Source organism: Peromyscus maniculatus, chromosome 4 (assembly GCF_049852395.1).
Source record: "Peromyscus maniculatus bairdii isolate BWxNUB_F1_BW_parent chromosome 4, HU_Pman_BW_mat_3.1, whole genome shotgun sequence".
Taxonomy (NCBI): Eukaryota; Metazoa; Chordata; class Mammalia; order Rodentia; family Cricetidae; genus Peromyscus; species Peromyscus maniculatus.
The window spans coordinates 15,105,550-15,118,981 of NC_134855.1; the positions used below are offsets into that span (position 1 = coordinate 15,105,550).

Genomic DNA, 13,432 nt, shown 5'->3' on the forward strand with positions numbered 1-13,432 from the left:
TTCCACATTCCCCACTTCTCACTGCAAACTGATGGGAGGGTAACACCTTCCATTCATGGATTTGTATGTACCACAGTTGAGTGTGTGTGTGTGTGTGTGTACATGTTGGTGCAACAAAGTGCTATTCAAGGTGTATTCGTGATGTTAGCTAGCTTCACAGCACTACTGAGTTATTTTGTCATGGTAGGTAATCTATGTTTGGAGATTGGGAGGTGGGTAACTCCGCAGCAATATGACCCTCTGCAATTACTAAGAAAGTACTCTGCTTATGCCTGAAAAGCTAATAAGAATGAAAGGTGGGGGCTGGAGAGATGGCTCAGAGGTTAAGAACACTGGCTGTTGTTCCGGAGGTCCTGAGTTCAATTCCCAGCTGGCCCCCTCTTCTGGCCTGCAGGGATACATGCAAACAGAACACTGCCAACATAATTAATAAATAAATAAATCTTAAAAAAAAATGAAAGGCAGTAGATACTCTTTTGACTATCTATAAGCCAGAATCTTTGTCAAATGTGGGGCACATGTGCAGGTACGTCCTTTTTTGTTTGTTTGTTTGTTTTTTGTTTTTCAAGACAGGGTTTCTCTGTATAGCTTTGGAGCCTGTCCTGAAATTTGATCAGTAGACCAGGCTGGCCTCAAACTCACAGATATCCACCTGCCTCAGCCTTCCAAGTACCGGAGTTAAAGGCCTGCATCCCCGCCTCCTGACTTTTAAGACTTAAAAAGTAAACAAACTTTTAAAAATGCACAGGCAACTGCTTTATCCTCGAACCAGAGAAGGTATTTTAAGGCTCTTAAAGAACAAGGGAGAGAAGGGGGTGCTGAAACTCAGTCATATGATTGTGGTGGTAATCTAATTGTACTGAAATGTGATTTTGATTGTATGTTAATAAATAAAGTTGCCCGGGGGTCAGAGATATTAGAGCCATAGACAGAGTGTGGCGGTGGTGACACACGCCTTTAATCCCATAGATCCCTGTGTGTTCAGGGATACAGCCAGCATTGAAGACATATGCCTTTAAGACCTAGGGGGCTGTACATTCAGACAGTGACAAGGCAGTCACGTGTTTGGGTTTACAACCAATGAGAAGGCAGAATGACTATGAAATGACTTACACACGGGGAAATAGCTCTCTTTCGGGAAGCTAAGACCACTGCAGGAGGAAGGGTGAGATTTTAGCTCTGAGCTCTGACCTCTCGGCTTTCTCTTTTAAAAAAAAAAAAAAAAAAAAAAAACAGAAATAAAACCAAAACCAGCCACTGCCCCCTGCCACACCAGCACATCAGCTGTGGTGATTTGAGTAAGAATGGTCCCCTGGGTTTGTGTACATAAATGCTTAGTCACTAGGGAGTGGAACTGCTTGAAAGGATTAGGAGGATTAGGAGGCGTGGACTTGTTGGAGGAAGTATGTCACTGGGGCGGGCTTTGAGATTTCAAAAGCCTACACCAGGCCCAGCTTCTCTCTCTGCCTCTCTGTCCTTGTGGATTGGGATGTAGCTCTCAGCTACTATACCAGTGCCGTGCCTGACTGATTCCCATCGTCATGATAATGGACGAAGTCTCTGAAATTGTAAGCAAGCCTCGAATGCTCTTTTATAGCAGTTGACTTGGTCGTGGTGTCTTTTCACAGCGATAGAACAGGGACTAAGACACCAGCTCTGCATTTTGAACCCAATCTCCCCGCTGGAGTTCCCTTTTACAGAATAGTATATTAAAATAACTGCTCACTTCCACCAGTCTCTTTGTTTATTACAGAGTGAGGGACACGTTTCCAAAAACATTGAAGGTTACACAGGAATGTCACATCTCTACGTATTCAAGTTACTTTTTTTTTTTTTGTCTGCAACCAAAGATGGATAGAAGCCAGATCTTGAGCATGCTGGGCAAGCACCCTGTCCCTGGGCCACTCTTCATCCCCTAAGTAAATTTTCTGTGCCCAAGAATGGGGCATTTTCTGTAAGGACACCTAGATTTGCTCACTTTCTTTCAAGTTCATAGCTCTTAAGCCTCCAGGGAGCCTTGGGGGTCCCTTTGTGTTGTTTGATGGGACTTGGTTACCACCAAGAGGAAGGGGGTGGGGGAGAACCAGGCAGGCAGGGGTCCAGGCTCCAGGCCCCTAGGGGCTGCACAGGGGTTTCCTGAGCTTCTGGCCATGGTAAGAAGGGGAGCTGAATCAGCAGAGGGTGAAGGGGTCCAGCTGGGAGGAAGCCTCAAGCAGTGGCCTCATCTAGGTCCTTCTGTGGAGGACACTGGTCTGTGGAGAGGAAGAGAAAGGGTCTCCACTTGATTGCCTTCAAATCAGTCAGTCAAGAAACCAATCACAAGAGGAAAACGTTGAGTCCCCAAGAGTGCCCTGCCTCCTGCCCTTCAGCCCCCATGATGGCCACATCCTACCATAGCCTGTGTGCTCGGGTAGAAGCTCACCCCTCCCCCCACCCCACATCCTCAGCATGTTCTCCCTTCCAGGGAGCCTTGGGTTTCTCTTAGGACACCCTTCCTGGCCTCTGCACATGCAAGGAGGCCCCCACAGCCTTTGTTCCTGACGAACGGCTCCATCACAGCCTTGTCCGTCCTCTGCCGATGTCTTCTCAGGTGTGACCTGAACCTGTCTTGTTACACAGACGTGGTTGTGTGTTTGTGGATCAATTAAATGACACCCTGAGTGATGGTGCCAAAGGGCTGGGTGCTGGGGTCAGGAGACTCCGAGATCTAGACCACACCCAGGCCCTCTTCCTAACTGTGCCTCTTTCCCTTACTCTATCTCTGAGGCACATCCATGGCATAGAGTCAGGAAGCACCCTCATCACTGTGTCTCAAGGTACCACCTGAAGCCTGGCAGGGGAAGCATCTCACACAGGTCTGGCCAGAAGAGCAACATCATGAAGGCTGTTCTTGTTATTGCATAATGGAGTGGATAAGAAAGGGAGGCACTCCTTCAAGAGCTGTGGAGCAGCTGGAGGGCAGCTCTTACCAGCTGTGTTGAAGATGGGGGCCTTTTGAAGGTGGAATCTCTCTACAAACACCAGGTATTTCCCCAGCCACGTAGGGTCCGCAAGCATTCTTCTCGCTGAAATTAGAGGGCTGGCAGTGAGGATGAAGCTCTCTGAGCTCTCAGTTCTCCTGGATAAACAAGAGGGAGCAGAGCCCCAGCGGGGTACAGGGACCCTCACCAGCAGCTGCCTGACACTGGTCTCCTGAGCTGCAGGGTGTAGGCTGGGGTTGGTGGGATCACAGTGCCACCTCCCGGGTTACCTCCCAGACCCAGCACCTCCCTCTCCCAGTGATCACAACAGTCCCTTCGCTGTCTCTTCTAAAAGCATGTCTGGGGCAACCAATGTGACCCAGTTGGTGGAGCCCATGCCCAGGATGCAGAAGCCGTGAGGCCTGTCCCCCACACAGAAAAAAGGAAAGGGGAGGGGCCAGGGAACAGGTCTGATTCTAGCAGTCTAATGCCCTTCTAACAAACAGTCGAGGCCTGCGTCCTCCGCCTGAAGACCCCAGAGAGCCCCAACCTCCCACCTGTGTCCCCCCCCATCGCCCCCACCACCCCGATCCTTCTCAGAGCTCAAGGCTACCTTCAGTGTCACCCAAGAATCAGCAGCTGCTTGACATCCCCTCATAAACCCCTCAGGCCCTTCTCCCCTGATACTTTCCTTTTGGGAAACCTGAGAGGATCCAGTTGCTACTAACCCCAGGACAGCACCAGATGGTAGCAGACACTCGAGTGGGCAGAATAAGGGAGGGAATGAGTAACTGAATGAGTGCATGAAAAAGTATATGGTACCTGTGTGGTGGAATGCCTGGTGGCAGCTTTGAGCTGCCATACCCTCACGACAGCCATCAAGAAACTCCCCTTTCCGACAGAAAGTCTCCGGTCAGACTAGGGAGTGACCAGCGCCCACCCAGAGGACCCAGACACAGCAGCCAGCACTGGGGAGAAGCCGTCACCTACCCAGAAGTGCCCACAGGTTGATGACTTCGTTGTCCTCCAAGCGTACATAAAGAATGAGGTGGTTGTAGTCGGTGCTGACGAAATGGACGTGCATGCTGCCCTCCTCAACTGTGGAGAACCGGGTGCGACACATAATGCCTCTGCCCTTTGTCCCCAGGACTCCACCTCCCCACAGAGAACGTGACGCTACAGAGATGGTGGATAGCCTGCCCAAAGCTGGTCGCTCCTCCAGGTGTTGGGCTCTGTGAAGGGTATCGGGACTCCCCATCTGGACCTCCCTCATCAGCACAGCACCCATGTTCCCCACGAAGTACTCACAGGTTCCTTGGTACTGGCCCGGGAGTCCCGTTGGGTGGACGGTAACATTCAGTCCTGTGCACATTCCTTCTCCTCTAGAAAGAAGGGGCATTTCTAGACACTTCTCCCTGAGAGTGTGGCTGGCTCAGGGCACAGAGAAACATTGGAGGTGACCCTGGTGGAGAGCCCTGAAGTTCTTCCCAATTCCCAGTTCCCAGTGTTTGGGAGCAACCTTCATTAGGGCTAGACAGAGGATGGTAGCGCCAGGTGCTGGCCCCTGGTAGTAGTGGAAAGGGGTCCGACTCATAGTGGGTGGATGATGATCCTATTCAGCATGGATGAAACCAGGGCTTCCAGAAGAGGCTGAGGCCAGACTGCCCTCTGAGAGTTGGGTCTTGGGATCACTGACTTGTTTGTCTCTGACTGTTCTTATTCTATACAGACAAAGCTCATGTTTCATGGGGCCCAACCTGGTCTTGGACTCATTACATAGCTAAGGATGACCTTAAACTCCTGGTCATCCCACTTCTACATCACAAATGCTGGAGTTAAAGATCTGTGCCACTAAGCTCAGGAAACGTCACCACTTTTAAATAACAAGGACTGCACATTCTAGAACCAGACTTGGGATTCCCTCCATGGCCACAGTCTGGACCACATGGTCTGCGTCTTGGAGGGCATGTCAGTCAGGCCTGGCAGCTGACTATGTGCCTTTTCTGCCAGCTCTTTATCTTAAGCCTTGGGGCACGGACTTTGCAAGCTATAGCCTCAGCCTGGCACAGTACCACGGTCCCTCTGGTCACCCATGCTAACCCCTCGTGGCTCTGGGCAAGAGATAATAAGAGTTACATTACCACAGGCACTCACTTCTCAAACAGCACAAAGTCCACATCCCCACTGTCTCTGGTCCCAATGGAGTAGAGAGAAAGCCTCAGGGGGTCAGTGGGCAAGACCAGGTCCCTGTGGCTAGTGGCCAGCTGGATGGTAAGCCAACGTCCTTCCACCTGCGGGAGTGTGGGCATGGGGACCAGAGAGATGGCTAGTATTGAGCTTCTGGTCTCAATGTACAAATGATAAAGCTCTAAGCCTGGCCAGTGGATGGCACACATGCCCAGGATGTACACTGGGCAACCCTGCCCCCCAATATCAGTGAACTTCTAGGGGTCCTGGGTCAGAGTACAAGCTGTGACTTCCTACTTGGAAATATTTGCTTCCATCCTCTTCCAGCTTTCCTTCCCTCTCTGTCTCCTTCCCCAATGCCCCCTGTCTTCCTCAGTGACCCCCTCATCCATCCTATCCTCGTCTGAGCTCTGCTCCCCTGAGTCATCATGGCTTGGAACCCCTCCCACTACCCCACTGTCCCCACCTCTGATTCTGGGCACCAAGACCCAGAGATGGACAGGCAGAGTCAGGAGACCAGGACGCACTTTGTGATCCGTGTCACCCTAGTGGGGACCTGTCATCTCGACTCTGGCTCTGGCTCTACAGCCTCCAAGTCTGCTCTTGGACCACCAGCTTCAATTCCCCGAGTTAATGACTGGTCCTGGAAAGTCGGGCTACCTCAGCACACTCGCAGTGTGACGCTGTGCCCAGTCCTCATCCCAGCACTGAGTCTGGGCCTGGCCATGACGCTTACCTTACGTGAATCAAAGTCTGGCTGCACTGGCACCTCTTCCAGATTCTCCTGGGCCAGGTTTATGTTGAAAGCCAAGAACAGAAGCCATCCCCTCAGCAATGTCATGACCCCCTGGGCCGAGAGCAGCAGGTCCCAGGAGCTCCGCGTCTCCGAGAACACGCGAAGTAGCCCACGTCTAAGCAGTTGCTGACCCGCCTTGCTGTCCCCTGGCCCTGCACACTCCAGGCTTCCCTAGGACTGAGCCAGAGCTCGGTGCCACTCAAGTCAGTGAGGCAGGAACACGGTGAGCCTGTTGGGGCGGCTTAACCACATTGCAAGTCTGTCCTAGGAGTCCAGGGAGAGGTTGATGGTTAGGTTCCAGAAGACCATAGGCACGTCTGTTACTCTCTCAGGGTGTTGCCATTTGTCCCTAGGTCCGCCATCTTCCGGGTGTGTCCATCCACAAGAGCGTGAGTGGAAGGACTCTCCTACGCCCTTGCTCACCTCACACTTCCCTGGGTGTGACGGGAGCACAGGTACATACAGATAGTCTCCCTGGGCAGCACTTGAGGAGTGTAAGTGCCCTGCCGGTGTGGGCTGTTACTGTACCTGTTTATTATGAACGTCTCTCACCAACGCTCTCTTCCAGCCTCATGGCCGCTCTGCCCCATGGATCCAGGACAGCGTGGGGCGGCCACCTTTCTAGTGCCTTCCTTTGCTTTAGAGTCAGACCCCAGGTTAGCTCATGCCAAATGTGACCCCTTCCTCTGCGCTGTCTCCTTCTCTGGCCTTGACCCGGGCCTTGACCTCTTTTGTTCTGTGGGGACCTGGCTGGGGACACTCTGGAGAACTGAGCCCAGGGGCCAGCTCCATCTTTGGGTTTGGTACGGGAATAGCTTGTCACTGGGTAGCCAGAGGTCCAGCTTGCCCCTGGCGTTGAGTTAGCTGATATCAGCCAGAACTCGCCTGCTCCTTAGCTTCTTGATTAAGTTGACTTACAGCCAATGACTTCTAAGGCAGGAAACAGTCAGTTGTCAGGGAAGGTCAGAAGCCCTGTCAGGGAGAGCCTGGCCTACCCTGCGTGATCTTTCTGTCTATGCATAGCTCCCTTGGGTGAGGTCCTAGCCTCCACTCCTAGTCACAGACACAATGACTCAGGACTTGAGAGACCTCATGAGGTGTCCTTCATATCCTAGAGGACAAAAATCCCTGCCCATGGCTGACCTGGCCTTCACTGTTCCTGTAGTAAGAGCTGGTCCAGGTTCCCCTCCTTGGGCCATTCAGGTTTACCTGCTCCAGAACTCCCTGAGGCCCTCAGAGCCCAGCTGCTGCCCTGGGCATGAGATCTCTACCTGGGGACACCATCCCTGCCCCATTCTGTCAGAAACTAGGTGGATACCACACCCCCTGCGGGAGGTCCCTGTGGACTTTGGGTACAGATGAGAAGGAACCAGAGGCCATGAGCAGATGCTGAGTTCATTTATTACATGGGGAAGGGTGGGAAGGAGTTGACGGACAGACAGGAGTTAATGATCAAAAGCACCAAGAGAGGAAGGCCATGGACAAGGCTGACTCTTGGGTGGCACAGACCTGGACCTGGGGAAGGCAGATGCCCTGTGGCTGATCTCAGGAACTGCCATAACCTAGGGAAACACAAGGCTCCAGGTCAGTGTCCTGAAGTCTCTCTCTGTCCCTTCCTCTCAGGGCCCAGCCTCCTCCCTCCCATCACCCTGCGGCCCATATCCTGGGCCTTGCACACCCAGGGGAGCAACATGATTGACCAAGCTCTCCATCAGGGCCATGTCCCTCCAAGTTCACCAAGCCCTGAGCCCTTGTCCCCACCTTGGGGTTTGATTCCTAGGGCCGTGGTTTTAAGGGACCTATGGAGTCTCTCCACACGTTGTACTGCTACGGTGGACATGGATTAACAGGGCTCACTCTGCGCTCTTCGGGATGTGAAGAGGCAGTCTGGGAAGCTAGGAGACAGAGCTGAGGGAAGAGCCTGGGTCCAGGAGGCCCCTGGGAAGAGGAGTGCTGCTTTGCTCAGCAAAGGTCTGCAAGGGTATGTGTGGAGCAGGGCTTTCAAACAAAGCATGGGGTGAGCAGGGCTGGCATAGAAGCCGTCAGGAATAGAGTGTGTGCACAAGATGTGTGCCGGGGTACATGCACGTGCACCCCAGAACCCTGGAGAGAGCCTGAGTCTTCCTGAGCCCACCTGGTGTTCTAATTCAGGCTGTGCCCTGGGTGCAGCATCCTCCACAATCCCTGGCTGCTGTACTCGAGGGTTATACTTTGCAGGATGTTCCCTGGAAAAGTCTAGCTGCCAGAATATGGGTGATGAAGACAGGAAGGAGTCTAATCACCTACAGACCTCAGGAGCGACATCTTGTTGTGGACCAAAGAGGAAGCAGAGGTCAGAGTTCATCATGTGAGTTCCCTTCTCCCTCCAATGCCTCCTCTTCAGATCAGCCCTAGCTTGCCTAAGCCCCAGACAGACATCTCATCGGCCATCCCCTTAATACGTCCTACAGCGTAGATTTCCAAAGGAGTCCCGGACATCAAAGCTCCTGTGGCTGGGGTCCCACAGAGAAGAAGTTGTAGGAAGGGAGGCTTACGTTTCAAGAAAACGTCCACAATGTTGCTTGGTAAGATGCCTCTTCTGGCTGTTTGCCTCCTATAGTGTGCCATCCCAAGCTTGCCTTCTTCCTGAGTCCTGCCTGCAGCCAGCAGGATTGAAAGCATAGTTGAGCAAAGAGACGTGTAGGGAGGGTACGTGGGGTAGGGACAGCAGCTCCCCCCTCCCCACCCTCCCCACCCGCCCTCCCTGCCTCTCCAGCTAGGGCTCCCGTTATTCCCTGCAGTCTTGCGGCTGTAAGTGGGAACGGCACGCACCATGCAGCTCCACCACGATGAGGGGTTCTCCGTCCCTCTGGTTTTCCAGGTCTATGATGGCAAATTCCTCAGTAACAGCCACAAAAGTCAGATAGTTTTTGCCGTGGTCTATGACAAGAAACCAATGGTCATGAAGCCCGCCGGGGCCCTTGTGTCTCCTGGTACCCTGCACCTCCCCGGCTGGCACAGCCTGACTCCACCCACCTCCACATGTTCAGCCCACAGTAGTCAGCAGAGGCCAGGGGCACAAAGCCCACCAGGCAGTCATTCTCCTGCCTCTGCCTCTCTGTTAGTCTTTCTCTGGCTCTGCTTCCCCCCAGCTCTCTTCCCCTGTCTCCCCCTGACTCTCTGGGTCTCTTTCTGGGGAAGGCATGTCCAATGAAGGGAAGGGGCTCCAGAGACCCCCCTCTCTGTCTCCTCCTGTTATCTGGACTCCTGGGGTGACCCCCAACACTGCCTTGGGTTTCTTTAACCTGAGCAACATCTGTTGCAAAGGGAAACCCTTGTACAACACTCCAGAGCCACAGCCGGGGGAGGGCTCCTGAGTCCCCTCTCCCTCCCACGCTCTGTGCTGGGTCCCTAGGAGGGGTTTCAAGAGGGTTGTGGGAGCCCTGGGGACCCAAGAGAGCACCGTTTGGGGCACTATTCTTGGATTTTTGAATTCCTGAAGACACAGGTGCTAGGTATGTGTGGTTAACCATCCCCGAGCTTCCTGACTGGTTACGTTTGCACTCTGGCAGCTCATCACACCCCACCCGAGCTACCATGCTACCCAGGGAGGGAGCCGCGGCTACTTCCACTCACACTCAAAGGTGTAGCGTCCAGGGGTGTCAGTCTTCTCTGCCACGTAGAATTCCTTCACGTACTTCCCATCTTTTCTAAGAGGAAAATAACCTTCCTGAGCCACGTTCCAGGGGCTGGGTCCTATAAGGTCACCTGGTTCACCCAGAGGGAGCTCTGGAGGCTGGGCAATCCCCAGGGAGCAGCCCAGAGGATCAGTATCATCGGGGTCCTCTCAGGGTCTGAGCCCTGAAGAGCTGGGGATCTGGGAGGTAGTGGAGAGGATGTGGCCCTGCCCAATCTGATCAGAAGTCTGAGCATGGCAGACTACCTGTGGAAGTAGCTGACATTCAGGTTGCCGTTGTCCAGGAGAGCAATACCAGTCATGAAGCACTCATAAGCGCCTTCTTCCTCAACGACGGACCGGTCATTGGAAGCCAGTTTGAGGGTTTCCCAGGATCCTATCACCTGCAGAGTAAGGTTCTATTCTGGCCACAGAGTCCTGGGGAGCCATCTCCCTGGACAGTGGGTCATAGCAGGGAGGAGCCAGGCATGTCCTGCAGTGGGTGGTGTAGAGCATAGACCTCGTCTCATCTCCTATTGTGTGCTGAGAAGAAGTCTTGGGGACTACAGACTCTCCTCCACCCCCACCCCCAATCAGACAGGCCAGCACAGTATATCCATTGTCCAGGGACGATGCTGATAGAATGTACTGGCTTTCTATTCTCCAGATCCCTGAAGAGAGATGGCGCCCTCTCTCATATGAGGGCCTCGAGGTCTCTGTGCAATAAGACACATAGTAGAGGGCCTGGTTACCCTGTCTCTACTATGTTGTCCCTAGGTTCAGGCTCCTCCTGGGGCCTGGCCAGCTGCAGTATGGCTTTCATGTGGCTCAAACTCCAGGGGACCTGGCACAGTGTCCCTGAGCTCCTGGCCTCAAGCAGAATGCCTTCTTTGGTGCTCATTGCTGTGAGTTGCTGTCAAGACACGGCAAGGTGATGGAGACCTGGGAAATGCTGGAGATACGGGGTGGCTCCCTGCCCTATTCAGAGACCCCAGAGCGTCACCTGCTCGGGGCTGAAGCCTGGTTGCACGGGAACCTGGCTTTGGTCCTGCAGGGTCCAGGCCAGGCCCAGCCCCACGGACAGCAACAGTAGAAGCTTCATTCCTCTGCTGTGTCTTCCTGGGATGACTGCTGAGGATGTGGGTGCACAGAGGCCCCAGCTGGCTGCATATATACTGCTTGGAGGCAGGAACTCCTTCTACGCCAGCCCCGCCCACAGGAACCAACAAGTTTAGGAGAGCATGGAATTCAGAGGAGGACTCTGTCTGCCCTGGGGCTACAAGATGCTTCCATTGAAAGGTCAGGGTGCAGGCCAGGACTGGGACATTATGTGGCTTGGCTTCTGGACTGAAATACCTTTGTGGGTAGGCCTGTGACACCTTAGACCTGGCACCTCATTGGCCTAGAGAGATAGCCAAGGGCCAAGCCCTAAGTCTCAGCAGGTGAAGGCTGGGTAGGGTATACGTGTTCTTTTAGAGAGAGGTCATGGCTTCACTGGACTCTTAAGGCCAGCGCCCTCGGACTGAGCCACCGTGGGGCATGGGGCCTGCACTTTTGCCCACAAGGTCTTGTTCCTTGCTTTTTAGCCTCTAACCTGAGTGGCTTATTATTGCCTTGGGATCATATGTAAATGTTGACCCCTGAGGAAGGTGGGCCAGGTCACTCTGTGACATGGTGGTGGAGCAGCCAAGTCTGGCTGTGCCATATGCTTAGAAAAGGGTCAGTCTTCATGACGACCCTACTGACAGCTACAGCCTTCCCTTTCTGCAAGATGTCCCAGGTTCTAGGAGGTGCCATGAGGTACAGAAGCCAGGGTTTCAGACACAAACAGTGCTGAGCCATGGGGAGGTTACCCCTCAGGGTACCCCCTGTGCCCCTTCCCATGTGCTCATGGAAGCCCCTGTGGCAGAGGCTTCCCTGCTTTCTCAGCCCCAGCTCCAGTATTGGACAAGAAATCGGGCTATTCAGCCAGCAAGACTAAAGGGATTATGACTCTGAAGGTCAGAGCCATAATTGATCACACGTGGAAGGGCTCAAAGCCATGCACTTGGGGGTTGGCAAGGAGATCTGAGTTCCTAGCTCCAGATGGCAGGCCTTTCCCTCCTTTGCTGACAGAAAAGCCAAGGTAGACCAGAGACACTCCAGGGGTCTCGGTGGAAGGCACCCTGTGCTCCATGGTGAAACCCGGGGGCTCCACGAGATTGTTGCTCTCTGACTCAGGCTTTTCTGTCATTCAGCTGCTGCTGCTTAGATCAGGTGGTGTATGTGTGTGCACATGCATGTGTGCACGAGCGAGCACGAGCGATCACGAGCGAGTGTACATGTATATGTGCAATATGATTGTGAGCCTGTGATCCTATGCACTTTACACCTGTAAGTGTGCTTGCATGTGAGAGAAGGCATGAATATGTGTACACACATGTACACATGTCAACACATTTTTGCTTGGTAAGCATGTTCACATGCCTGCAATTGCCTCTATCAGGAATTTACAATTCTTGGAATGTTGTGGAAATTCCCAGGATCACCTTGGGACATCAAGGACTTGTTCTCGGAATATGCCCTCTCTAGGATCCACCCAAGTGGGGCCAGTGTTGACTCCAGGGATATAGTAGAGATCTGCGGGCTGAGCCCACTGAGACAGGAGCCAGCAAAAGAGGCATGGGGTAGGGTGAAGCTGTAACATTATGAAGGACCCAGGTGAGACAGATGTCACTCTTCAAACCTTAGACACCAATGAGGAGCTTCCGGGCAGGAGTGCTGTGGGAGGGGCCATGTTCATCCAGTTGTTGAAATGCAGGACACAGAAGTTCTGCATGAAGAAGTCCCACAGCGGGCAGTGTCCATCACAGATTGGTGTCAGCACCGTCTGGTCCTGGACACAGGTCAGGCACCCGTGAGATGGCAGCTGGTGAGGTTCATGGCGCCGATAGAAACATACAGCTCTTCTTGGGGGTTCCCACACAGCCTCATTTGACAGGATCTGGGGCTCCTGCTTCTGAGTGAGGTGAGTGAGGCAAAGGGGTCAGAAGAACCCTAGGGAATGGGCCAGCACAGGCAAGCATCCAGCCCTGAAAGCACTGCCAGGTGTGTCCCCAGGGTATGCAGTGAAGCTCGGAGAAGGTGCATGTCACTCTGTAAGATCACAGAGGCAGGCTGCGTCAGGTCCTTGTGTCCATTTGTCCACAGCAGTGAGAAGCTCTGGGCCTGCTCAAATTACACCCTGAGCCATTTCTCTCCTGTGGCTACCGGAGGATGTCCAGGTCCATCTCCCGGTCACAGGCTATTATGTGCCTTCCTCTCATGTGTCTGAGCATGACGTCACAGTCACATCCCACCATCGAGAAGACTGGAAGACCAACTCATGGGATACCCTTACCTTGGGCCTAGCCCCCAGAGTACCACCAGAAACCTCTGCCACTGCCTGCCTTCCAGGAACAGAGCGACCCCCCCATGGCCAGGGTGGGCCCTGAGGCCCTGATGGAATTCCCATTCTTGTAGCTCAGAAACTTCCTGTGTCTGAGGGTTCCAGAACTGGACACTTGTCCTATAAGGCAGGTATGGTGGACAGGCAGCCTCAGAGCTTTGAGGAAACCTATTGTGGCTGGTTCTTCGTCTCTGAACTATGAGCTGGCTTTTTTTTTTTTTTTTAAATGACATTCACTGTGCTTTACTGGGAGGCTTAGTGGACCCAGTCAGGAACTTCAGGCTCAGTGGTGGCCAAGACAAACTGGGAGGCATCTGGCTTAGTTCCTGGAGCTCACGGGGATTACTGAAAAGTTTCCATATCCAGATATTAAGCCTCTCCACCAATGCAGTAATCCAAATCAAACT

At 53.3% G+C, this 13,432-nt stretch overlaps 2 protein-coding genes across 2 annotated transcripts; both read right to left on the reverse strand.

Moving 5' to 3' along the window:
• Nucleotides 1–1,730: 1,730 nt before the first annotated feature.
• On the reverse strand, nt 1,731–6,262 carry LOC121828540 (lipocalin 1-like). The gene is made up of 6 exons (XM_042274703.2): nt 5,884–6,262; nt 5,115–5,251; nt 4,269–4,342; nt 3,951–4,058; nt 2,970–3,065; nt 1,731–2,252 (listed from the first exon to the last, which is right to left on the reverse strand). Exons 1-6 carry the CDS (start codon nt 5,986–5,988, stop codon nt 2,209–2,211), a joined length of 564 nt encoding a protein of 187 aa, XP_042130637.1. The 5' UTR covers nt 5,989–6,262; the 3' UTR covers nt 1,731–2,208.
• Nucleotides 6,263–7,327: 1,065 nt separating this feature from the next.
• LOC102919285 (trichosurin) lies at nt 7,328–12,835 on the reverse strand. Its single transcript, XM_076569230.1, has 6 exons — nt 12,324–12,835; nt 9,866–10,002; nt 9,559–9,632; nt 8,755–8,862; nt 8,478–8,579; nt 7,328–7,505 (listed from the first exon to the last, which is right to left on the reverse strand). Exons 1-6 carry the CDS (start codon nt 12,414–12,416, stop codon nt 7,489–7,491), a joined length of 531 nt encoding a protein of 176 aa, XP_076425345.1. The 5' UTR covers nt 12,417–12,835; the 3' UTR covers nt 7,328–7,488.
• Nucleotides 12,836–13,432: the final 597 nt, after the last annotated feature.